Source organism: Carcharodon carcharias, chromosome 5, assembly GCF_017639515.1.
Source record: "Carcharodon carcharias isolate sCarCar2 chromosome 5, sCarCar2.pri, whole genome shotgun sequence".
Classification (NCBI taxonomy): domain Eukaryota; kingdom Metazoa; phylum Chordata; class Chondrichthyes; order Lamniformes; family Lamnidae; genus Carcharodon; species Carcharodon carcharias.
The window spans coordinates 91,867,773-91,895,617 of NC_054471.1; the positions used below are offsets into that span (position 1 = coordinate 91,867,773).

The 27,845-nt window shown below is 44.6% G+C and overlaps 1 protein-coding gene across 1 annotated transcript in view; it reads right to left on the bottom strand.

Annotated features, from left to right (window-relative positions):
* The window catches only part of sntg2 (syntrophin, gamma 2), a 1,105,459-nt gene that overhangs the window by 263,113 nt on the left and 814,501 nt on the right, over nt 1–27,845 (bottom strand). Inside the window, exons 4-5 of the mRNA XM_041187804.1 lie at nt 14,929–14,985; nt 14,774–14,831 (exon numbers count right to left, since the gene is read on the bottom strand). Coding sequence (XP_041043738.1) covers nt 14,774–14,831; nt 14,929–14,985 — 115 coding nt within the window. The remainder of the gene's footprint in view (nt 1–14,773; nt 14,832–14,928; nt 14,986–27,845) is intronic.

A 27,845-nucleotide genomic window follows, 5' to 3' on the forward strand; every position in this document is an offset into this window, starting at 1 on the left:
TCAGTGGGCGGGTAGCCGATCTCCGCCGGCGAAACAGGCCATGCCGCCATTTTGTGGGTGGGCCAATTAAGCCCGCCCAGCACGTTTCAGACTCATGTGTACAGCAGGAAATTCAAATGTGCGGCAGGTGTGTACAGACCACCAGTTGCAATGGGGTACCAGCAGTCTGTATAAAGAAAGGCCAGGCAGTCTCCTTTAGGCTGTTCACCATAGCCAACGACCGAGCTCCAGAGGAGGTCAGAGCAGAGGAGGAGGAGGGGGTCAGGCTGCAGGGTAGGCCAGCAGGGGGCCAATGTGCTCCTCGGTTCTCTGATGCCTGCCTTGCTGCCCTCCTTGAAGAGGTGTCAAATCATCGGGAGGTGTTGTTTCCCGAGGATGGTAGAAGGACGGTTCCCCCACGTGACCAGGCAGGTGTGGCAGGAGGTGGCAGAGGCAGTAAGCTCTCAAGGTGCTATGTGGCGCACAGGAACCCAGTGCCGCAAGTGCTTCAATGATTTGTTGCGCTCTGGAAAGATGAGTACTATGTTGGCCTTGGCCATATTATCCAGCAGGTAGCCCTAGCCTTTGAGCCCCCCGCCCCGCCATGTCTTAGTGTTGTTACTGCATTGGGCATTTGGCACATGCTGGGTGGGCAAACAGATAGTGACCATGCTTACATCAGTCTTAGTGGTTGAGGAGAAGATGGGTTCTCCCCGCAGAATAGGTTGGTGTTTGTTGCATTTGAGTAGTCTGGGGGCAACCTGCAGAGGAGGCAGCCAGACACATACTCAGAACTCCAACACATGTCATATTGATGGTGACCCTGGTAATGCTAGAGTAGCCGGGCCATGAGGTTACAGATTGTGGTTGAGTACAATTCTGCTGCTGCTGATGGCCCACAGCGCCTCATGGATGCCCAGTCTTAAGTTGCTAGATCTGTTCGAAATCTATCCCATTTAGCATGGTGGTAGTGCCACCCAACACGATGGAGGGTATCCTCAATGTGAAGGCAGGACTTTGTCTCCACAATGACTGCTGTGGTCACTCCTACTGATACTGTCATGGACAGATGCATCTGCGGCAGGCAGGTTGGTGAGGATGAGGTCACCTGCTGCAGATCCAGTCTAGCAGCTATGTCATTTAGGACTCGGTCAGTAGTGATGCTACCGAGCCACTCTTGGTGATGGACATTGAAGTCCCGCACCCAGAGAACATTCTGCACCTTTGCCACCTTCAGTGCTCCCTCCAAGTGATGTTCAACTTGGAGGAGCACGGATTCATCAACCGAGGGAGGGCAATACTTGGTAATCAGCAGGAGGTTTCCTTGTCCATGTTTGACCTGGTGCCATGAGACTTCATGGGGTCCAGAGTTGATGTTGAGGACTCCCAGGCAACTCCTTCCTGACTGTATACCACTGTGCTGCCACCTCTGCTGATGATGGTGGAGTCTGTAAGGTATGATTCCGTAAGGATGACTAGTCTGCAAGACAACTCTCCCATTTTTTGCACTAGCCTGAAGATGTTAGTAAGGAGGACTTTGCAGGACAATTTCCATTGTCGTTTCCGGTCTCTAGGTCAATGCCTGGTGGTCCGTCTGGATTCATTCCTTTTTTGTATCTTTGTAGTGGTTTGCTCCAGCTGAGTGGCTTGCTAGGGGGCATTTAAGAGTCAATCACATTGCTGTGGGTCTGGAGTCACATGTAGGCCAGACCAGATAATGATGACAGATTTCCTTCCCTAAAGGACATTCGTGAACCTGATGGGTCTTTACAACAATTGACAGTGGTTTCATGGTCATCATTGAATTTTTATTGAATTCAAATTCCATTAACTGCCATGGCGGGATTCAAACCTGGGTCCCCAGAGCATTACCTTGGGTCTCTGGATTACTAGTCCAGCAACAATACCACTACGCCATCACCTTCCCCAGTACCCTAAGTGCTGTAAAATTTGCCTGCCCCCATGGCCGCTTAAGCTCTGCTCCCAGGGTTGACAGGCCTGATTGCATCCTACACCCGCACCAGACCTGTAGCGAAAATCACACATTTTAGAGTATGTAGGGTAAATTTCCCGATTCGAACTACCCACCTCGATGGCCATGATCTAGCCCTATCTTCTCAAGTTTGTTGAGTCGATGGAGATGAAAGATTCTGATATCCCACTGCTAAATTCATTTACAATAACCTTTCTATTAACACTCATCTGTTTACTTTCATGTGACTTCAGTCCCACCTCGAAAGTGGCTGAGTAAGCCACTTGGTTGTAACAAACCAATAACAAGAATGTCCAACACCTTTTCTGGGAGACTAGAAATGGGGTAATAGATGTTGGCATTCCTGAGAATAAATTTTAATAAAACTCAGCACCATTCATGAGCGCATGATGAAGAGCCTTTAGTTGTGACTGAAGACCTAATAATCATGTGTTTCAAGCAGCAAACAAATATGGAAGAAGTACATCAGTTCTTAACTAAATCATGTGAGGTGAGTCCCATTAGTATGGTCAGAAACAGAATAAATGTAACATTAGAAAGATTAGAGAGCTGTGCTCTTTTGCATTGGCTGAGATAGAAAAACAAAGAGTAATCAAGCATAAAGGACAAAAAGCATAATTAATTTAAAAAAAGACAATTCCAAACTCTTCTCGCTATTTAACTTTCAAACACATTGATGGAATTTTCTCAGGAAATTGGTATGAAATTGGTGACATGTTGACAATGTGCACCTTAAGGTGGAGACTCAAGGCTCAACCCAAATTGGGATTCCTCTCTTATTGGCCTTTGCTGCTCGCCAGTCTGAGCCTTCTGAAAATTGTGCAGCTTGGGGGTTCAGCAGGCCCGCAGTAAGCCATTGGAGGCAGGGAAGGGACAAGGGTAGCCTGACAGCAACCTACAATACTGCTGTACAGTCAAGAAGATTGCTTTTGTAAATCCATAAGAATTCAAATGAAAAATGTATTTGCCATAGACTTGATACCATCGTTCCAAATGATGTAGAAGCACACATTATGAGGGAACTAAATAACACCTTTAAGACCAGCTAATTAAAAACATTAAAATGTATGACCCAATGGTCTTCTTTTCGAATTGTACAAACTGCATTTTATTTTTATTTACAGTTTCTTCATCCTTCCTCAGAGCTTTGGTTCTGTAGTTAAAGTAATACCCCACTTGTTCGATGATACACCGATAGGATTTGTTAACAACTGGATTATAACAAAACCTCTTGTATCTTTGAAGCTGTCAGAATATCAATTGGAACTGTCAGTTTTTATGAAATAATTGGAAGATCTCTGTTTGTACAGGTAGGTGTCTCTCAACGGATTTATCAAGGCAGATTTCACTAAGTGAAAAATTCCCACCTGAAGCCAACAATTGTCTGCAGGGCCACGAGGCAGCAAGTCTCCTTTATAATGCTGCATATTTTGGAATTGGAATGTCTGATAGAGAAGCATATACTGATTAAATACAAAATACAACACACCATCAACCAAGGTCCCCCTTGTCCTCACTTATCACCCCACCAGCCTCCGCATTCAAAGGATCATCCTCCGCCATTTCCGCCAACTCCAGCATGATGCCACCACCAAACACATCTTCCCTTCACCCCACCCCCGGTGGCATTCCGTAGGGATCGCTCCCTCCAGGACACCCTGGTCCACTCCTCCATCACCCCCTACTCCTCAACCCCCTCCTATGGCACCTCCCCATGCAAACGCAAGATATGCAACACCTGCCCCTTCACTTCCTCTCTCCTCAAGTCCAAGGGCCCAAACACTCCTTTCAAGTGAAGCAGCATTTCACTTGCATTTCCTTCAGCTTAGTTTACTGCATTCATTGCTCCCAATGCGGTCTCCTCTACACTGGAGAGACCAAACGCAGACTGGGTGACCGCTTTGCAGAACACCTTCGGTCTGTCCGCAAGAATGATCCAGACATCCCTGTCGCTTGCCATTTTAACACTCCACCCTGCTCTCTTGCCCACATATCTGTCCTTGGCTTGCTGCATTGTTCCAGTGAAGCTCAACGTAAACTGGAGGAACAGCACCTCATCTTCCGACTAGGCACTTAACAGCCTTCCCGTCTGAATATTGGTTCAACAGTTTTAGATCTTAAACTCCCTCCTCCATCCCCACCCCATTTCCGTTTCTTCCCCCTCCTTTTTGTTTTTTCCAATAATTTATATATATTTTTCTTTTCCCACCTATTTCCATTATTTTTAATGTATTCCACCGATCATTTGTCTATACCTTTTATGCCCTTTTAGTCTTATTTCACCCCACCCCCACTATAGCTATCTATGCCTTGCTTGTCCTGCTATCCATTCTTAATTAGCACATTCTTTTAGATAATAACCTTCAACACCTCTTTGTTCTTTTGTCTTTGACAGCTTTTGGTTATCTCCTCCTATCACTGCTTCTTTGTCACTACAACCACACCCCCCCTTCTCTCCCCCCCTTAAACCAGTTTATATTTCACCCCTCTCCTATTTTTGCTTGGTTCTGTTGAAGGGTCATGAGGACTCGAAACATCAACTGTACTCTTCTCTGCCGATGCTGCCAGACCTGCTGAATTTTTCCAGGTATTTTTTATTTTTTGTTTTGGATATCCAGCAACTGCAGTTTTTTGTTTTTATAACAAAATCTCACCGTCTAGCCAGTGCAGACACAATGGACCAAGTAGCCTCTTTCTATGCTGTAAACTTTCTATGTTTCTAAGTGTTAAAGGTTTTAATTTTCATTACTTCAAGAGCTGTAGACTATGTATAAATACTCACTGTAAACACAGTGTTTAGCTGCTAGTTAACCCTGCACATGCTCTCATCAACCCTTGGTGGCACAATAAACAAAGGTAAAACAAAACAGCAGTAATGCACACTGAGGATAGACAATTCCAGAGGAAATGAATGCGCCACCCGTTTTACAGATTTGGGTGGAATGCAATGCAATGTCATCAGTCACTGCACTTTGGAAAGTAATTCAGTCTGTGTGTACTACTTGAAGACATTATTGTGTGATATAGGATAATTGTGGGTAAATTCAACATCCTGTGTTTCTGCAGAGCTATGATTGAGGAGAGCACTGGATGGTAAATTAATCCTAAAGTGTTTCTCCCATAATGCAACCTGACTTGTACAATCTTTGAATATTGCTCCATATCAGGAACACAGGTGGTTAAAATTTGGCTTCCCCATTTTTCAGGAATGGGGGTCATGATTCGCGACCTGTTAGACTTGTTCCACTGGAGCACATATGTGATGCTGCTATCTCAATATCATGATTGTAGTGTAGGAACAAGCATCTGCCTCATTGTTGGCTGCCTCTATACTCAGCAGGCTGCTGATCAGCGTTGTGCTAAGCACAAGGTGCAGCCAGCCTGCTCTTTTTAAAGGCAGTCTGTCCCTCTTAAAGGAAGGTGCACTGAATAACATTGCTACAATTTGAAAGATGGAATACGGAACTCCAGGGCAGAGAGCATATTCCAGAGTGACAGATGTGATGGTGGATGTGTTAAATGATAGAGGTGGCAGGAAGAGAAGTGCAATGCTTCTGCAGGGGCCAGGATACATGCAAGGGCCATGCTTAGAAGAGATTGGGTACAGGTGGCTAGACAGATCAATTCCCAGTGTCTGGATCCAGGAACCTGGCAGCAATGCCACAAGAAGTCTAATGACCTGACCTGAGTGGTCAAGGTCAATGAATGTATCTTCACATGATATCTTCTACCCATTACATCACCAGCCTCTAACGTTGCACAGACCATCCCCATCAGCACTCCCTGGCATCTAGAAGTCATGCCTAACATATAGACACTCCGGCTCACCCTCACACACTTACTAATCCTAAAAGTCACACACCCATCTCTCACTGCATCCACATACCTCCAGCTATTCAGCAGGCACATCACTCAAACACAGTGCTACACAGCCGTTCTCCCCTCTCTCTTACGGGACAAGGTGGCCCCTAATAGAAGGGAGCAGAGCAGAACTGGCCAGGTACAGAGATGCCTGCATCTCGTCAGCCCTGTGGAAGAGATGGCTGTCAGCATCATGGAGCCGGCTGCAAAGTGCACGTGGCATCTGGCATCACTGGGAATACTAAGGATGCCTTAAGCTCCTTCTCAGCTCACCTCATCCTATTATTTGGCATGATGGGTAAGTTGCTGTCAGTGTGACCAAGGACATCTTGCATTACATTCCACCCCACTTCCCTCACACTAGCCTTCCCATTTTAATAACTGCCATCTGCCATCAGCAGCTAAAGAAGAAAGAGTGGGAGAAACAGCACAGCAGTATTGAAGAACCCCCTCACATGAACTGACATGTGCAACCACTAGCTCAAATACTGGCACTGCTCTGACCTTGGAGGCTAGTGTAGAGTTGGGTCAACAAACAGTGAATCAATGGGAATGAGGCTGCTGCAGCCAAACCGGGAGAACAGAGTTCTGCTGCAGAGGACTCAGATGAGGGCTTTGGTGGGGAACCACCTAGGAAGGGGCTGAATGGGCATGTACATGTAGAGGCTGATTGCATTGACTGGCCTGCCAGACAGCCTCCTGCCACTGTCAAGGAGCATGGAGGAGCCCACCACCAAGTTGAAAGAAGGCATGGCAAAGACTTGCCTTTGCCACAGCCTCTGCTTCATCTCTCTGCCATGTTGCAGATCCAGAGGCAAAGCCACTGTTGCCTCCAGACCTGGTGCAACCTTTGTGTGGGTGGGGATGCCTTATGAAGGTGGGGCTATGGAGGTTAAATTTGCACCCAAGATCTGTGTATTTACCCTTGAAATGTAATTATTAAAGGAGAGCTCAAATAGATTTTTCTACATCATCGCAAGCATAATGTATTTTATGTACTTGAAGCACACTCCAGACCTTACACTCTACTCAGGTGCAGTTCTTGTCAGGCAGTTTCATTCTAGTTTTGGCATGCATTTTTGACAGTAAATGCCAAAAGGAATAAATTAACTGAGTAACTGAAATGAGAATCACAGAATTGTAGAATGGTTACAGCACAGAAGAAGGCCATTCGGCTCATTATTGCTGGCTCCCTGCAAGAGAAAGCAATACACCTATGTCATTCCCCTGCCTTTTCCCCAAAGCTAGGTAAGTCTTTCCTCTGCAGATAATGATCCAAGTTTCTTTTGAAAGCCATGATTGGATCTGCCTCTCAGGCAGTGCACTCCAGATCCCAATGACTTGTGTAAAGAAGCTTTTCCTCATATCGCCATCGCTTCTTTTGCCAATCAGCTTAAATTGGTGTCCCCTGGTTCTCCATCCTTCCACCAATAGGGACAGTTTCTCCCTATCTACTCTGCTATACCTTTCATAATTTTGGATATGTCTACCAAATTTCCTCTCAGCTTTCTTTTCTGTAAGAAGAGACCCAGCTTCTCCAATCTATTTAGGTATTGAAATTCCTCATCTATGGAATCATTCTCATGAATCTTTTCTGCACTGTCTCTAATGTCTTCACATCCTTCCTAAACTGCGGTGCCCAGAATTGTACATAATACTCTAGTTGAGGCCAAGCCAGTGTCTTATGCAAGTTTATCCTAACTGCCTTGTTTTTGTACTTTATACTTCTATTTATAAAGCTCTTACAACCTGCCCTGCCACCTTCAATGATTTATGCACATATAGCCCTAGATCCAGATCCCTCTGCTCCTGCATCCCCTTTAGCATTGTACCCTTTATATTATCTTGCCTCTTCCTGCTCATCCCAGGAAAATGAATCACTTCAGACTTCTCTGCATTAAATTTAATCTGCCACTTGTCTGCCCATTCCACCAACCTATTTACGTCCTTTTGGAGTTTAACACTAGTCTCATCACAGTTCATAATACTTCCAAGTTTTGTGTCATCTGTGAATTTTGAAATTTTGCCCTCTACACCAAAGTGTAAGTCATAAATAAGTACTAGGAAGAACAGAGGCCTGGGGAACCCCACTATAAACCTTCCTCCAGTCCGAAAAACAATGGTTCACTACCCCGTTTCTGTTCATGAGCTAATTTTATATACTCTCTCTTTTATTCAGAGTTCTAATTTGGCTCACCAGTCTGTTGTGTGGCACTTTATAAATGCCTTTTGGAAGACCATATGCACACATCAACTGTTTTATCCTCATCTACCTTTTCTGTTACCTCATCAAAAATCTAAAGCAAACTAGTTAAACATGAAGCAGTTCATACCATGATTTGGTAATGGCAAGTGACCAAAAGAACAATATAACAAACTGCATTAGCATCCCTGAGTTGTTAGTGACCATAACATGACTAATTTTAACATGATCTGGGATACTATGAGCCTAGCTATGCAATTTTATAATGGAAAACTTCCAGAGATGAAGGAAGGGTTTGAACAATGTTGGAGAAGCATTAATACACTGGAAAACTCATTGTTCTCAATTATGAACAAACGTAACAACTTAAAATGTTAATGAGCATGCGCGATACAATAAGCACAGAAGAAAACAAAATAAAAGCAGAAAATGTTGGAAACACACACCAGGTCAGGTCGCACCTGTGTAGAGTAGAAAGTAGGATTAACTTTGCAACTCTTATGACCCTCAACAAATGGGACCCCAAGAGAATTAACAAGTGAATAGAAATTTGAATAATTAATGGTACCAAATTTATAAAACCCGCTAAGATGAAACAGAAAAAACCACCAGGAAGAACAAGAGAACCTTCAGACAAAGTAAAAAAACAGGTTGTTAGATGAAATGAGGAAACAAGAAATGACTATGGCCGGGATTTTCCGTGCCTGCTGGTGCTGGGTATGTTCGTGGCATGAGTAAACAATATGGTGCGATTGGGTTCACAACAGCGTGAAAGCAGTTCAATTGTCCACTCAGCCCATCAATGGCAAGCAGCGTTTCCCGCCATCGGACTTCAGGAAACTCAATATAATACATCTGCATATCATTATTAGGCTAGCCCGCTGGAATTGTCCGCCACCACCACCCCCCCCCACCACTATCCGTCCACGTTGGCGGGAAAGCACACCGGTGTGTTTCGTAACAGCATATAAAAGGCATGCAATTCGCGGGCTGCACTTTGAGGAGCGCTCTGAGGTGAGTGCACAGCAACAATGTGCAGTGCTCGCCATGGTCGCCTGTTGGACTTCAAACTTGGAGCGTTGGGAGGGGGTCAAGAACAGCCCTGCTGTTGAATGTAGCACACAAGCATTCAGGGTGGGGGTTGGGGGTGGGCAAGGGAAGTGCCCAAGCATGAGGGACACCTTTAAAAAAGTGGCCATTCCTCTGCAGCTGAGACAGTTCAGGCGCAGTCACATTGATATGATAGGAGTCGAGCTTCTAGCTTATCTACCCACTCAAGAAATGCAGAGGAATCAAAGTGCCACCAAATGCTCCGGAGCTTTCCACCCCCTTCAGGTACAGACTGACTGCACACATTGTACAATCTCCTTGCTAAAGCTGGCCATGGTGCAGTCACTGGTAGAGGTGCTCACAGGCTTTTTCAATGTTATCATCCCGGTTTGGATCAGTCTCCCTGATGGTTCAAGCTAACAGTGCAGCCTTGCTGTCTGGGTTAGGAGAATGCCTGCGCCTGAGCTGAGAGCACAGCATGCAGAACAATGGGCAAAGCTGCTGCCAGTCGGTCAGGTGGAGTGGGCCAGAGATGGATGGGATTTCAGGCAGCCATGCAGTGCACTAATCTCTGCCCATCCAAGTGGTGGCCAGCACTCTCCGGGAAGTGTTAAGTGGCCTTCAGACTTAACCAGGACAGGTTCTTAGTACACCCATGCAAACCCACATGTCTCTGCCTTTCATCCTGTAGGAGGAGTACATCAGAAGCACTGAGACTGGTGAATTAGCTGTATGCCTTGTGGCGTACAGAGAGTAAAAACGACAGAGAAAAGAGCGTCGGGGGTGCCTGGCTGCACAGAGGGAGGAGCAGCATCCTCAGAAGGGGCGGCTGGGGCTCCCGCACACGCCACCGAAGAGCCACAGTGAGCCGGCGCAAGTTGGTGCCTAGCAACACCCAGGGTCTATACACGCCGCCTTTCATTCCTGCAGATGACTGAGAACCAATGTCACTGAAGACAGTGCATGTCTAGGGAAGTGGTCAGTTACATCTGCCACCTGCTGCAGGATTTGGCACCACGGGTGCATGGAGGGCATCCACTGCCGGTGGCTGTGAAAGTGACAGCAGCACTCAATTTCTATGCTAGTGGCTCCTTTCAGGGCTCCACAGGTGACCTCTGTGCGATATCACAAGCCCCTACCCACACATGCATCCATGAGTTCATGAATGCCAAATTCACGAGGGCACACAACTTTGTGCATTTTGCCTGGGACCAGCACAGCCAGGATGTAAGAGCGATTGGATTCACCCAGATCTCTGGTTTCCCACAGGTGCATGGTGCAATCAACTGCACTCAAGTGGCATTCAGATCTCCATCGCAACACACGGTGGCCTACATCAACCGCAAGGTCTTCCATTCTCTGAATGTGCAGCTGGTATGCGACCACCAGAAATGCATCCTACAGGTGTGCACATGGTTTCCAGGAAGTGTGCACGACTCCTACATCCTCAGTCAGTCACAGATATCTTAAGTCTTTCAGGATTCACAGAAGCTGCAGGACGCCTTGGGGACAAGGGCTGCCCGCAGAGGCCGTGACTGATGACACCCATGCAGCTGCCTCAGACTGCAGCAGAGAAACAGTATAAAGAGGTTCATGCTGCAGCTCACAGCTTCGTGGAGCAAATCATCAGGATGCTGAAGATGAGGTTCCAGTGCCTGGACTGGTTGTGTGGAGCCTTGCAATACAGTCCACAGTGGGTGTCACGCATCACCATCTGCAGCCTTTACAACCTGGCGCTGCAAAGGGGAGATGAACTGGCTATGTCTAATTTCTATGTCTGTATTGACAAGGCAAACTGCTATATAAATTTGCCGCAATATCATTGTGCAATTTGGACACTGGCTCGCTCTTCAGGATTTCCTCAAAATCCTTTGCAAGTCTTTTCAATTTTATTCTTTTTGACTAGTATTTTTTTCAGTAATTCAATTTTTTAATGTTCAAAACAAGGGTTTAAGATGACATAAGGCAAATTAAGGCATAAAAACGATTCAATATATCATCAGCAACTTATATTTATAAAGCACCTTCAATAGAGAAAATTAATCTCCAAGGTACACCAATGACTTCTCTTTTGTGTGATTTTATTTGAATGAATAACCTTCTTCCAAAAGCATGGGCATGGACTTGATATTTTTTTCCAACAGCTTTGAAGCTGGGAGTTAGAATCATGGAGCAGTATTTTTCAGATGCCGGGTTTTCCCCGCAGCCATTTAACAAGGCTGGAGTGGGGGTGGTCTTCTTCCCTCGGCTCGGCAGGGGAGTCACACCTCAGAGAACTGCCAGCCAATCTAAGCACCTCCCCCGTATCTGGCCACCTTCCAGCAGCCTGAAGATTGTGGCCGTAGCATTAATTGGTCACTGAAACCTCAACTGGGATAAGGGTGGATGGGAGACACTAAGCTTTGCCCACCTCCCACAAAATCACAACCAGATCTCAGGAGGACGACTAAGTGGCAGGAAGGACACCCGCACAATTTTACAGCCCCCTGCCTGCAAACCCGCCAGCAGGGGAGCATTAAATTCTTCCTATGGAATAACTGAATCATTGCAGCACAGAAGGAGGCCATTCGGCCTATCATATCTCTGGTCTTCTGGAAGAGCAACGCAGCTAGTCTCACTCCTCCAACTTTTCCCTGGAAACCTGCAAATGTCTCTTCTTCAGATAATTATCCAATTCTCTATTGAAAGCCATGATTGAATCTCCCTCTGCTGCACTCTCAGGCAGTGGATTCCAGATCCCAGCTACTCACTGTGTTAAAATGATTTTCCTCATGTCGCCTCTGGTTCTTTTGCCATTCACCTGAAATCAGCATTCTCTAGTTCTCGGCATCTCTGCCAATGGAAACACTTTCTCCCTATCTACTTTGTCCAGACCCTTCATAGTTTGAACACTTATATCACCTGAATTTGTATTGTACAATCTGACAAAGTGCAGACTAATCTCCCAGGCTGCATGGGTACAGCTTGGTAAGCTGTACTGATGAAATATTTTTCTTCAATTTTTAGAAATTTATGCTCAGTAGTTTTCCTTAAACTAATTTGAAGATGTGGGTTAATCTCAAAAGCTCTAGCTACATTTACATTGAATCTTTTGCTTGAAAGAGAGGATTGAACATATGATTGTGTACCTTGAGAGAACGAGCAGAAGTAAAGAGACTGAGAAATCTGGGGGGCAGGAATAATCTGGAGGCTACAGGGAGCATAAAGGACTGGGGTTTTATATGGAGAGATAGGGAGATAGAGGCAAAAAGAGAGCGAGCTAGAGATAGAGAGAGAGAGACAGAGAGAGAGAGATAAAGAGATGTTAAATTCAACTTCAACAGGTGCGTAAAAAAAAAATAAAGGATTGACTGCCTGTCATAAGCCTTACCATTCTCCCTTTGACATTCAATGGCATTTCGCTGCTGTATCCCCCACTATCAACATCCTGGGGGTTACCGTTAAGCAGAAACTGAACTGGACCAGCCATGCAAATACTGTGACTACAAGAGCAGATCAGAGGCTGGGAATTCTGCAGTGAGTAACTCACCTCCTGACTCCCCAAAGCCTGTCCCCCATCTACAAGGCACAAGTCAGGAGTGTGATGGAATATTCTCCACTTGCCTGCCTGGATGAGTGCAGCTCTAACAACACTCAAGAAGCTCGGCACAATCCAGGACAAAGCAGTCCAGCACCTCAAACATTCACTCACTCTACCACTGACACACACTGGGAGCAGTGTGTACCATCTACAAGATGCACTGCAGCAACTCACCAACTCTCCTTCGACTGCACCTTCCAAACCCACGACTACTACCATCTAGAAGGACAAGGGCAGCAGACAGATGGGAATACCACCACCTGAAAGTTCCCCTCCAAGTCACACTCCATCCTGACTTTGAACTATATTGCCGTTCCTTCACTATCGCTGGGTCAAAATCCTGGAACTCCCTTCCTAACAGCGCTGTGGGCGTACCTACACCATGGTTCAAGAAGATGACTCACCAATGCCTTCTCAAGGGTAATACGGGATGGGCAACAACACTGGCCTAGCCAGCAACACTCACACCTCATGAAAAAGTTTAAAAATCATTGCTTCTCATTGAAGTTTAAGACGGAGCAGTTTGTAAAGTGTATGGCAGATCTAGTACTGCCTTTTTTGCGCTACTTGTGAAGTTGAGTTTTATCATTGACTCTTTCTTCATTCTAACAGTTCTATTTTTACATTTAGAAGCCAAAAAAAGTCTCATTTATCCTTTGTTGGCAGTTAGAAAATATAAATGCAAATTATTTACACCAGTTTAGCAGAGATTCTAATTCCTAACATTTGTGGTATGGAAGAGAAAGAGAGAGAGACAGAAGCAGGCAGTGCAGTTTCTTAATCTAATTTGATTTTTAAAAAATAAACAAATGCAGTGAACTTTGAGTGAAACAATAGGAAGAGAGGCTGAGAAAAGCTGATAAATAGGTTGAAAATGAGGGGCTGTCTAGCCACCTGCACTTGTGGGGACATGAGGACAGAGAGGTCAGGCTGTGAGTGGGGTGGAGAAATAAAATAAATTAAAAAGCTGACTATTTTGTTTACATTCCTTTTCTGACTTGCACCATCTACTTTTATATCACCCACCTGAATATCTCACTACCTTCTCACAGCTTTCTGCCAGTATAAGTAGTATGCAAAAAAAACATATACTTTTTACCTCTGTTCACAGACTACTTTAAATGAGCCTAAGGTTATTTATATATTGGATAAACACAAGTTGGCTGGGTGGGTTATATGACAAATAGGGACTTGGCAGTTCATTATTTTGAGAGCAACAGCTTGAGTGTTGCTGTTGATGTTATACTTGAATAAGTGGTGATTAATGAGGTATTAAACTGACATGTTGAGCTGAACAATAAATGGATTAGTCTTTTGAAGCTGAAAATTTGTGGCAGGCAGCTTATTTAAATGCATTTTGGACTATAAGAAAATCTCCCTTATCATAATAGAATACTTCCTTGACAATAAATGAGTTATTCTAATTATAGTTCCTGATATATTTATGTAGCATAAACATTTAATTAAATGTACTTGGGATAATGGACTGGATTACATGAAGCATGTGAATACTACTGCAGTAGCACCTGAAAATATAGTAACATTCAGATTCTTTTTTTAAAAAGCACTATTTCAAAGTGTAACTTCATCAATTACAACTAACTCAAGTTTTAAAACAGCCAATTAGAAATGGGAGATTAATAGATGAAATACAAAAATACTCTGCTATAACAGATACTGTGGGACATCCAAGCTGTTTATGAAAAGGGATTTACTTTATTGCTTTGAAAATGTTTTGATTGGCACAATGCCAAAGGGATTAAGAACAAGTAGCTAACGTGATCCTTGAGGCTTCTATTATTAGGGAACAATGCGTCAAGAACAAAAATGTAAACGATGTATTGGTTAGTCAATGAAGTTAAAGGTCATCACTGTATTACCTGAACCATGATGGAAAATGCTTCTCATCACCACAGCAGTGCTTTGAATCCTGATTTCTTGTTCATGTGAACTATCCTTCATTCAGTCAGTCTCAACAGGATTAGAACACATTTTATCTTTCACTCTTGCACATGCAAACTCAAACACACAGGCAAAATCAATGTTTTGTTTTAAAAGAAAAGCACGAGAAAAGAATGCTGCTTCCATGAGAAGCTATGTGGTTTACCTGCTTGATCTTTAAAGATTTTTGATATGACAACCGGTACGCCGTGTTCAGCACCTCCCTGAAAAAAATCAGTGAACAATGAGAAGCCATTGCACACATTAACACAGGATGTTATCATTGTTTAAAAAATATAGGACACAGGGAATGACACTTACCTTAATACTTAGACCCATTCCACCAACAGGCTGTCTGCGAAGTGTAACAGTTCTGTGCTTTAAACAAATTGTACAAACACTAAATTTAGTATTGTTACGAGAAAAGACAATGGAGGTGAAATTGGTCTGTGCCAGCAGCATGAAAAAAAGAGTGGTGCCAATTCAGTGGGCTATTTTTCACCTCGCCCAATCCTCCTTCCCACTGAATGATATTTCAAACGTTTTTTGGAGATTTGTTTCCTTGTCTCGGTGTCATTTCTATTTGGTTTAAGGTTAAAATGTCAATGAAAAGTAATAACTGATGCGATGAAAAATTGGCTGCCGATTCATTACTAGCCCATTTCATGCCATTGGCATAGACTAGCTTCTTCCCCTATATATATGTATATATATATATATATATATATATACACACACACACACACACACACACACAACATATTCTGCTTTTATTGTGTACTAACCCACACATCAGAGCTATTACAACTAATCAACAGATCATTCTGAAACATTTTGTGAATTGAATATCTAAGCCAAACCAGATCAACAAAATAAGTTAGGCGGCCTGATCTGGAGCTGATGGGTTGAAGCATGGATGCTTATCTGCAAAGATCAAGCCAAGACCACATGCATCTCTTCACAGAGAACATGTTTCTAGATTTTCTATGTATTTACGAAGCCTTCCCATCTATTTACTTAAATTTGGGAGTGCAACGGGGCTACACATTAACACTTTAGTGCAGTATGGCAGACAATGGTAGAAAGTGGGTTTGTTTTCAGAATGTTCCATGGTTACACTCCTGCAGGGAGACATTCCCTGATCTTGGGAACAAGATGACAGTGTCCTGAATGCCATAGGGAAGAACTCATTGCTTTGCTCCTGCTTTGGTCAATTCTATCCTGAAAGGGGTGTACCACTGGGAAGCAGGAGCATCCAATTCTTTCAAGCACTTGGTTCTTTTAGTATGCAAATTAGGTTCATTTGATGTACACTGGACATAGATCCCTAATTTGTGAGACAACTACCTAGTTTTATATGGTGGTACAGCTGAAAATGACCAACAATGGAAGCTTTAAAATTATTTTTTCAAGACCGTGAGGAATGGTCCTCTGAATTCCACAAGAATCATGTGATAAGCTGCCTCTCCAGGCTCTCTACCTCTGTGATTGTCACACTTCTGCTACTACTGCCCCTCCCCCCGCCCACCACCATTCCCTCCCCCCCCACCCTCCGCCCACCACCATTCCCTCCTCCCCCCCCAACCCCCCCAACCAACCCCATTCTCTGAAACTAGCTTGCCACCGGCCCAGGTGCAGCTAATGGGTTGAAACTGGGGTACTTATTTGGTGCCCACTATTGTATATTTTATATCTTGGATCTATGAAGAAATGACATTAATTTCTATGTGTATAACAGGTTTTATTCACATTGCTTTAAAAAGTCTACTCAATGCTCCAGCTCTGGATTCCAGATCTTTCTACAGTTTGCTTACTTTTCTTTGAGTCCACACCCAGGCTTAACCAATCAAGTACAGTACGCGTGGATCAGTTATCAGACTCACTTAATCAAACACAGAATAATTGAACACTGCACCCCTGCCAGTGGAATATTAATAAGGCCTGAGCGTTTAAGGGGAATGAACTACCAGCCAATACTACTGAGTCACTTGGAGGGCTCCATTGATTGGCTGTTCAATAAATAATATCTAGCCCTTTCAATCCCTTATTGTCAGTGCAAAACCACGCTAAATGGATACCATGTGCTTCTCTGCAAAAGTGAGCAGCAAATAACCCTGAACTTGGGTGGCTTAGTGGTATTGTCACTAGACTAGTATTCCAGAGACCCAGGGTAATGCTCTGGGGATCTAGATTCGAATCGCGGCAGATGGTGAAATTTGAATTTGAATAAACACCTGTTATACACATAGAAATTAATGTCATCTCTGCATAGATTCAAGATGTAAAATTTGAATCTGGAATTAAAAGTCTGATAATGACCATGAAACCATTGTTGATTGTCGTAAAAACCCATCTGGTTCACTAATGCCCTTTAAGGAAGAAAATCTGACACCCTTACCTTGTCTACATGTGATGTATTGGTTAGTCAATGAAGTTAAAGGTCATCTCCGGATTACCTGAACCGTGATGGAGAATGCTTCTGGTCTACATGTGATTGACTCTTAAATGCCCTCTGAACAAGGGCAATTAGGGATGGGCAATAAATGCTGGCCAAGCCAGCGACACGTACATCCCATGAATAAATAAGAAAAACTTGCCTTGGGCACCTGCAGGTAGCCAGATATAGGCCAATATTCAGCAGGGTCCTGAGAGAAGGCCAATCTGCCTACATTTGAGCAGGTGCCTGGTAGAACCAGAGAAGAAGAAAGAATAGAAGCAAACAAAAAGAAAAGTGGACAAATCATAAATCAGCTAAATTCTGTTTGAACTGTTATCCTCTCTTTAGTAAGCTTTCACAGTGGTGTAACATTTTAAAAAATATGGATGGAATTCAAAAGCAATTTGATCAAAATTTATGAAACAACTTATAAAAGCCAGAACAAGATAACAGTATCAAGAATAAAAGATCAGGTCGCCATATGTAAGGAATACAAATATAATGGTGGTTGTGTTTTTGGAAATTGAAACAGTGAATGAAAAGAAAATTCCCAATGGGAGGGGAATTTTTGATACAGGCATTGTTTAGTATGTGTTACATCTATTTACTGTCTTCTGGCTGATTTCGACACAAGATCATTGGAAAAATAATTACTACAGTACAAAGTAATCAGTTCCAAAAGAGTGAGAGAATGACAGCTATTCAACAGACTTGTGAAAAAGGAATGCTGTAATTTGAAAAGGTGATATTCAGGAACATTAAATGGGCATGTTGTAACAATGCATTAATCAAATCCACTAATGTTTTATTCATTCCCACACCTGGATAGCAGTGGTAGACAAGGTATCCATTATAAGAGAATGTCTGCTGCATCTATACTTTTACAGTCCTTGTGTATTAAAGTCCAGTCACGTCAGGACAGTTTACTGATTATTCATGTCAGAATTGCCTTCTATAACTGTGTTTATGGTGGAAGGGAGTCAGCAGCATACATTCTGCACATATAACTTTTCTATCTCTAAGAAGGGCTGCTGTTTTCTTTAAAAACAGGTTACACAAACCATAAATGCACAAAAACTAGATAGCATGTGAATGAAACTGGCACTTGCCTAATTTTGGGTCCTTTAAAATGTGGATTCAACATGGTCATAACTATGTTTTTATAGCAGTACAATAGAAACATCCCATATTGATTTTGATCAAAATTTTATTCCATTCCAAAGGTACAGCCTCACAGCAAATCCTTTAAAACATCTATTCAATAATTTATAGGGAAAAAATCCTTTTCAGTCCTACATAAATGTCATCTTAATTAACTTAATGCTTAATTAGGGAATTTTCAAAAAACTGAGTAGTGTAACGGACACATATTTTAAATGATTAAGCAAAGTTCATAAATATTTCAAAAGTTTTACCCAATGTTCTCCAATTAAAAAAATAGTTTTGCAAAAACAGAATTTTCAGCATTGAATAGAGGCGGTACTGACTCTACTGAGGCAAGTAATGTAAAACAGGGACCAATATGTCTGCACCAAACTTGCAAGAAGCTTTTATAAATCAAGAATTAGAGAACTTGCAAAACAAAGGCTGAGAGGATGAAGACATGGGATGACTGACACTTACCAAAAGCTTAAAAGGTAGAGCAGACACAAGATGGATGAATGAAAAATTATGCAGTTTACTGGAGTGTTATTTGACAATAAATCAAGGTGAGATCTCATTTGAGAGTCTTGGTAGAACAGTAAAAATATTGCCCCAGAATAATTCATGTAGGCAAAACTATTAAAGCAACTAGACTGATTGGCAGCATTTTAAATGCCAAGGAAAGGGCGGGGGGTGGGGGAAGTGTGGCAGGGTGGTTGGGCTTGGGGCGTGGGGTGGAGGTGGAGGGGTGGTTGGGCTTGGGGCGTGGGGTAGAGGCGGGGGGGTTGGTTAAATCCCTGAAAGGTGGTGTCAGGTTGGAAGCTTCCAGGTTTCACTGGGGCAGGATCAGAAGTACAGGCTGCTGTGGAGTGGAGGGTGTAGAGGGATCCCTTGTGGATCTGTCGGTTAAGTAATTTAAGTACTCAGGTTCTTGTTTTAATCCAGTGTTCTGGCTCTCAATGCCAAATTTTGGGTTTCACAAACTCTCTAAAACTTTGCAGCTGCAAACAGGCAAGAGTACAATGGAGGGGTGGGAGGGATGGGGGAGCACTGTGTGCATTGAAACAATGGCTGGGTCGCCTTCAAAAAGTGAAAGTGAAACTGAATAACTGCAGCCTTTTCTAGTTCAGAGGCTCGTGCTCATAGCATTTCTTCTGAAAGTGTGCTTTCACTGTCTGACAGATGATCCCAAACTTCTCGGATATCAGTTCACCTGTCTTGCGCTTCATATATCCTTCATCTGCATGTGCCTGCTGTCAGTTTTCACTGCAACATGGGAGCAGCTTATGCAGCTCAACCTTGGATCTCTGATGAGGATTAAGAGTGGGGAGATACCAGAGTGCCAACAGCATCAAGGGTAGCAGCTGTCTTTTCTGAGCCTGCAGTCTTTGCAATGATGCTGTACCAGGATGATAAGAACACACTCCTGATAAAGGTTCCTCTCTTAGTGTTTGCAACATAGAAACAACACGTGCCACCCCACTGGACAGAGGGGACAGTCATTGAGATTCAGCTTGAAGGAGGCAAGATCCCCAACACATGGGCCGGGATTTTCCAGTCCCACCCATGGTGGGAACCATCACGAGCGGCAACTGAAAATTTGGAGAGGCAGCCAAAACTTCGTTGACTTTCGGCGGGACTGGAAAATCCCGGCTGCAGTCTACCATCAGAGGCTCAGTTCTCTTGACATATCTGAGCCTCGATGCCTTAGGAGGTTCAGGTATTCATTCCAGGTCACTGCTGACATATGAACCTCCGGGAACAAGACCTCCTTCTCAGCGGACCAGGTGACAATGGTCAATAAGATGTCCATCATTGCAGGGCCCCTACACCACTCCCTCCCCCCAACTCTCCAGTAGGGCTTGGTGCCTACAGGTGTTATGCCACTCACCTATTTTTGTCCTCCTGAGGTCCTGTGCCTCCAGGTTTGAGACCATATTCTTGCTGCTTACTTTCTCGGCCACTGCCATCCCCACCAGCGTGGTTTGGGAGGTTGTCCTCTTTATCCAATCCTTGGCAAACATCACCTCACTTCAATCCCTCAGATCCCTCAGCAGCATCTCCAGGTAAGAGTTTGAGCCCCAGTGGAGCACCATTACTAGGTGTTCTATCCATTTCTGTGGTTGCTGAAGCCTCAGGAATTAATATACTGTTCAGCCATTCTGATCCCTACTGAGGTCCCTTTAGCTAAAACAACCCTTTTTTGTGAGATTCAACTTGTCACACGCCATCCTGCCCACCCTAACTAGTTGGGAAACCTGGAAGAAGGACACCCAGGCCAAGACTCAGTTAAAGAGCTGTGGCAAAGCCCATTGAAGATTCTAATGTAACAAAAACAGAAAATGCTGGAAAAACTCAGTGGGCTAGCAGCATCAGTGGAAAGAGAAACAGAGTTAACGTTTCGAGTCCATATGACGGTGATATGGACTCGAAATGTTAACTCTGTTTCTGACTCCACAGGTGCTGCTAGACCTGCTGAGTTTTTCCAGCATTTTCTCTTTTTGTTTCAGATTTCTAGCATCTGCAGTATTTTGCTTTTATTGAAGATTCTAATGTGTTCCCTGGCCTGCTCCAGGTCCCAGAGTTTCAGCTTTCAAAACTCTGCACTTTGGAGCAATATACATTAATGACTGAAGTATCCAGTTTAAAAAGCTCAATGGTCATTCTCCCTCTCTTAACTTCAGTAAACAAGGTCTATAGAGGGATGTATCATACCAATTCTATGGAGTAAGATTGGCAAATTGTACAGATTTTAATATGTAAATGATTTTAAATGACCCTATTTGACCTTACCAACAGACAAGCTGCTGTTAATAAATGGCCAAATATTTATGCTCAATTCCTTATCACTTTTGTCAATGTGCACACACAGCCCAGTGTTTCATATTTCTTGCTGCCGCATACATTGACTAGCACTTCCTTAAATTTGTTACCCTATCTATTTAATTTAATTTGAATGCAGTCAGTGCCTATGCCCATACTTATCCTTAGAACCTTCAATCATCCTGTTAACTAAATATTCATGCACTCCATATGAGAAAGAATTCAGCAGCAGAGCATTAAATGTGCACATATTGGGCCGAAATTTCTGTTGGTGACGTTCCATCTGTGGAAGAATATTGAAGTAGAATGACTTTCTACTTCCATCATTTGTCTACAGCCCCTCTGGCTGAAGTACACTCAAAATTAATAGGCAGCATCACCCCTTTTCTGTGCTGTACTATTCTATAAACTGGATTTTACACCAATCCTGCCGGGCATGTTTTTGGTGAGGATGGGCACATAAAATAGAAGGGGTGCCCAAACCACCACCACCTCACCCACTACCAAGCTGCCCTCACGGTAGGTGGGCAGGCATTATATTTAAATAAATAATTACAAGTCAATTTAGCTTGTTACCAAGCCAACCAAGCAGAATATTACGCTGACCATTCCATTACATGGATGGCATGGGCAGGCGGGTGGGAGTGGTAGACTGTTTTTTGAGGTTAGGTTGATAAAAGGCAGGAAAGAAGGGCAGACACATCATTTGCGCATTGAGGGCACCAAAATGTCACTGACCCCCTCCATTCCTCGCTGCCTGCTCTCCAAAACCCGGCCCCACCACCAGCCCTCTCCCCCCGCCCTAGGTTCTCAGAACCCTCCCCACCCTAAAAGGATTTATCTGTCTCTGGCAGCCATTGCTCTTCCTGTTCCTTCTTGCAGTTTGACAGCACCCATAACTGAGCTCTGACGCAGCCAGGACTGCTAAGGTCCAAAATCCTGGGAATGGCCCAATGTTGGCCAGTTCAGGTGCTTAATTTGGTCAGAACTCTCCCACAGAGGCAATGGGGGTTTCCACCAGTTCTCCAAATGGTCAGTGAACATCCTTTGCCAACATAAATTCAGCTCATCATCTCTATCCTTACTGATCTAGATTGATTCGCATTCCACAACATCCTGAATATAAAATTTAAAATTTTGGAAATTCACTAGAATTTCTGACCATCCCAATGGTTTTCTTGGATTGCTAATGAAATAAAATGGATCTGGCTCTAAGTACCATTCCTTCAGAGTCCATAGTTTCAACACTTCCTATATTCACCTTTCCAAATCAATCATTTCTTCTTTCCTGACACATGTTTATAATGTTACTAATACATAGTGAGCAGAGGAACCCTTCCCTCAATCCATTGTTGTTGCATAATAATTATTTTCATAGCCAATAAAAGCAGTGCACTGACAACTGGTGAAAAAGAAACTGGAAAGGGAAAACCACAAGCGGCAGCGATAAACTCTATGCAATGACAGTACGAGCATTATAGGATTTCATTACTTCAGTGGCCCAGCATTACAGTTCCTCTCCCAAAGGATGTCATTAACAAATTATTTTCTTATTATTCTTTCATAGGATTGGGCTTCACTGACAAGGCCAGCATTCTTATGCACCTCTAACTGCCCTTGAACTGAGTGACTTGCTGGGCCATTTCACAGGCAGTTAAGAGTCAACCACATTACTGTAGATCTGGAGTCACACGTGGGCCATGCCAGATAAGGATGGCAGATTTCCTTCCCTTTGGGGCATTAGTGAATGAGGTGGGATTGTATGACAATCGATTATAGTTTCTTGGTTACTATTACTGAGACTACTTATTACTTTTATAGTTTTTCATTCTTTCACAGAATGTGGGCGTCACTGGCTAGGCCAGTATTTTTGTTCACCATTGTGGTAAAATGGAGTGCTATGTACCTTTAAGAGAATGTAGTTAATTAACCATGTGACGGTATTGACCAATTGTGACTCAGCATGGGATACTTGGATAACTGGGAAGTCTAGAGCTGGAAGTGATTGAAGAAGCACACGTGGTGTTAGTGCTCTGTTTTTAGTTCCAATAAGCCACCAGTGTTTGTTCAGTTAAGTGGTCTTTCTGCCTATATCGTTTCAAGCACCAACTAATGTGTTAATATCAAGGGCACAGCTAGCATTCGCCGGACAAAGTGAACCTGATAACCAAAAACATAAAACTGGCGACGAAGATAAACCGGCTCACCTGAAGCCAAAGACCTTAATCACAATGCAGCATTTTTAATTCAATTCAAGGAACAGGCTTCCAGGAGAGACAATCACTGGCTATGCAGCTGCTTTAAAGGAATTAACAAAATATTCAGAACTTCAATTAATGACATGTTGAGAGGCCAGCTGATATGCGGAATCGGGGATGATGCTATTCAAAAGCAATTGCTATCTGAAACTAATCTAGACTTCAACAAGGCATTAGAATTGGCAACAGCCATGGAGAGCACTGTTAGACACTCGGAGGCAATAAAAGATGCACAAAATGTCCATCTTTTAGGGCGGGAAGGCCCAGTAACAAAAGGCGCAAAAATATCGGACTCTGCAGAAAGGCAGGGAACAGCCACTAGGTACAAACCGTTGAAGAACAACAGTACTAAAATGAAAACTCACAATAGAAATGAGAGAAATGCATCCAGGCAGCCTGCAGGTGAGCAACAGTTCAGAAATATTGAATGCTTTTCCTGCCACCACAATGCAGACATGGGTGAGCGGATTTCGTAGACATCCATCCACTTGGAGTGGGTATCTATTAGTAAAAGGAACATCGTGCCCAAGAAGGGCCCATGTACTCAACGTGGCATCTATTAGTAGGGAGCACAGCACACAATGACCATAAGCGACACGCACTCTGGAGGATATTGTAGAGCTCCCCCTGATCAGTCCAGGCAGCAGAACCTCATCTTCAGCAGCCCAATAGTCTTCTCAGCCACCGCCCTTATGAAGGCATGACTCCTATTGTACCTCTCCTCTGCTTCTGTCCTTAGGTGCCGAGGATAGCCTTCATCACCCAGGAGCCAACTATCCAACCGAGCTGGTGTGACGAACAGCCTTGGCACCTGCGAGTTTTGCAAGACGTACGCATTGTGGGAGCTTCCAGGGAATCTTGCACAGACTTGCAAAATCTGTGTCCTGTGATCACAAAATATTTGAACATTAATGGAGTGGAAGCCCTTTCTGTTCACGAAGGTACCCGGCTGACCCACTGGCATCTTGATGGCCACATGAGTGCAGCCTATGGCACCCTGGATGCAGGCGAACTCAGCAATTGCTGTAAAGCCTCTGGTTCGCTCCACCTGGCTGGTTTTGTCGGTCCAGAAATAAATGAGGATCATGACCCATCTGAAGAGAGTGTCAGTGACCAGCTTGACGCAACTGTGTGCAGGAGGTTGGGACGCACCACATAGATCCCCAATGACCCCTAGAAAGGACTGGTGGTGAAAAAGTTGAGGGCCACTGTAAACTTTAGAACCACTGGCATAGGGTGGCTACCTGCACAGTTGGAGGCAATCTCCAGCACAAACATATGGCATATGGAGGTTACAATTTTCCGAGAGAGGCAGAGCCTCCTTCAGCATTTCAGACATGGTGAGGTAGCTGGAGACTCTAGTTGAAGGCTATCTTCTGCGGACCCTTCCACCTTGTACTTCCTGCAGACCCTGTACCCACAATGGCTGTGCCTCTCTTCCCACAGGTCATTCTCTGAGGTGCTGTCTGCAAACACCTGGCCTCCTTTCCCTTCTGGCCCTCTCATCCTCTTCAGAGGCGGTCCCACCAGTTGAGTATACAATTCTATTTGCAGAAATGCAGATGGTGCTGTCTCCTGCACTGAAGGGTGCACTCAGCAGAAAGCCTCCAAGAAAGTTTGTAAGTCAAACAGTCCTGAAAAAAAAGCTAGAAAGGCAAAGAGTCCTCCAAACAATAGGGAAAATGCTATGAACTATCAGAAATCAGCCAAAAGCAAACTCTCACCTGAACTCCTAACTATTCATAATGCCAAGGGTCCAGATGACTTTTACCATACCCTGGATGGAGAAACCAATAAAAATGGGATGGTTACCTACCCATGTTGCCTGTGCACCAAATTGCACGGGCAATGTAAAATTGCGAACAATTGGGTACTAAATTGCCAGATTAATTGTCAGCGGGCACATTTCTCACTTCCATGCACAACTGCTGACTATAATATCAGACGATGTCCTCATGACATTGTGGCGCCTGCCAGACATAATCCCATGGGATTTTTCATTCATTTCGGGTTGACCATGCATCTGATCCTGGAACATAAAATTCTGCCCACAGGGCGGAATTTAATGCCTCTCCTGGTTGTGGTGTGGGAAGCAGGGGTTGGTCAGGCAGAGGGGTGTGGAGTGGAGAGCTCATCAGCTTCCTAACTTCACCCCAATTAAATTGAGGAAGGTTGAGATTGGCCTTCCTGCTTCTAGACCAATTGAGGTCCTAAGATGACCAATTAAGAGTCACTAAAGCACCTCAGCATGATATTCAACCAGAAGTAGAGAGGGAGGCCATGACATGTGGGAAAGCCTCCTTAACAAAAACAGAATTACCTGGAAAAACTCAGCAGGTCTGGCAGCATCGGCGGAGAAGAAAAGAGTTGACATTTCGAGTCCTCATGACCCTTCCACAGAACTGAGTGAATATAAGAAGAGGGGTGAAATATAAGCTGGTTTAAGGTTGGGGGGCGGGGGGGGGCCGGGGGGGGGGCCGGGGGTGGGGGGGGAGGGGGGGGGGGGGGTGGGGAGAAGTTGTGGGGGGGTTGCGGTGGTGGTGTGGTTGTAGGGACAAGCAAGCAGTGATAGGAGCAGATAATCAAAAGATGTCACAGACAAAAGAACAGAGGTGTTATCTAAATGAATGTGCTAATTAAGAATGGATGGTAGGGCACTCAAGGTACAGCTCTAGAGGGGGTGGGGTGGAAAGACTAGCAGGGCATAAAAGATTTAAAAATAATGGAAATAGGAGGGAAAAGAAAAATCTATATAAATTATTGGAAAAAAACAAAAGGAAGGGGGAAGAAACGGAAAGGGGGTGGGGATGGAGGAGGGAGTTCAAGATCTAAAGTTGTTGAATTCAATATTCAGTCCGGAAGGCTGTAAAATGCCTAGTCAGAAGATGAGGTGCTGTTCCTCCAATTTGCGTTGGGCTTCACTGGAACAATGCAGCAAGCCAAGGACAGACATGTGGGCAAGAGAGCAGGGTGGAGTGTTAAAATGGCAAGCGACAGGGAGGTTTGGGTCATTCTCGCGGACAGACCGCAGGTGTTCTGCAAAGCTGTCGCCCAGTTTACGTTTGGTCTCTCCAGTGTAGAGGAGACTGCACTGGGAGCAACGAATGTAGTAGACTAAGTTGGGGGAAATGCAAGTGAAATACTGCTTCACTTGAAAGGAGTGTTTGGGCCCTTGGACGGTGAGGAGAGAGGAAGTGAAGGGGCAGGTGTTGCATCTTTTGCGTGGGCATGGGGAGGTGCCATAGGTGGGGGTTGAGGAGTAGGGGGTGATGGAGGAGTGGACCAGGGTGTCCCGGAGGGAACAATTCCTACGGAATGCCGCCGGGGGGGGTGAAGGGAAGATGCTTTTGGTGGTGGCATCATGCTGGAGTTGGCGGAAATGGTGGAGGATGATCCTTTGAATGCGGAGGCTGGTGGGGTGATAAGTGAGGACAAGGGGGACCCTACCATGTTCTGGGAGGGAGGAGAAGGCGTGAGGGCAGTTGCGCGGGAGATGGGCTGGACACGGTTGAAGGCCCTGTCAACGACCGTGGGTGGAAAACCTCGGTTAAGGAAGAAGGAGGACATGTCAGAGGAACTGTTTTTGAAGGTATCATCAGAACAGATGCGATGGAGGCGAAGGAACTGAGAGAATGGGATGGAGCCCTTACAGGAAGCAGGGTGTGAGGAGCTGTAGTCGAGGTAGCTGTGGGAGTCGGTAGGCTTGTAATGGATATTGGTGGACAGTCTATCACCAGAGATTGAGACAGAGAGGTCAAGGAAGGGAAGGGAAGTGTCAGAGATGGACCATGTGAAAATGATGGAGAGGTGGAGACTGGAAGCAAAATTAATAAACTTTTCCAAGTCCCGACAAGAGCATGAAGCAGCACCGAAGTAATCATCGATGTACCAGAGAAAGAGTTGTGGGAGGGGGGAGGAGTAGGACTGGAACAAGGAATGTTCCACATGCCCCATAAAGAGACGGGCATAGCCGGGGCCCATGTGGGTACCCATAGCCACACCTTTTATTTGAGGAAGTGAGAGGAATTAAAGGAGAAATTGTTCAGTGTGAGAACAAGTTCAGCCAGGCGGAGGAGAGTAGTGGTGGATGGGGATTGTTCGGGCCTCTGTTCGAGGAAGAAGCTAAGGGCCCTCAGACCATCCTGGTGGGGGATGGAGGTGTGGAGGGATTGGACGTCCATGGTGAAGAGGAAGCGGTTGGGGCCAGGGAACTGGAAATTGTTGATGTGACGTAAGGTGTCAGAGGAATCACGGATGATGGTGGGAAGGGACTGGACAAGGGGAGAGACAAGGGAGTCAAGATAACGAGAAATGAGTTCTGTGGGGCAGGAGCAGGCTGACACGATCAATCTACTGGGACAATTTTGTTTGTGGATTTTGGGTAGGAGGTAGAAGCGGGCCGTCCGAAGTTGGGCGACTATCAGGTTGGAAGCTGTGGGAGGAAGATGTCCAGAGGAGATGAGGTCAGTGACAGTCCTGGAAACAATGGCTTGATGTTCAGTGGTGGGGTCATGGTCCAGGGAGAGGTAGGAGGAAGCGTCTGCAAGTTGACGCTCAGCCTCCGGGAGGTAGAGGTC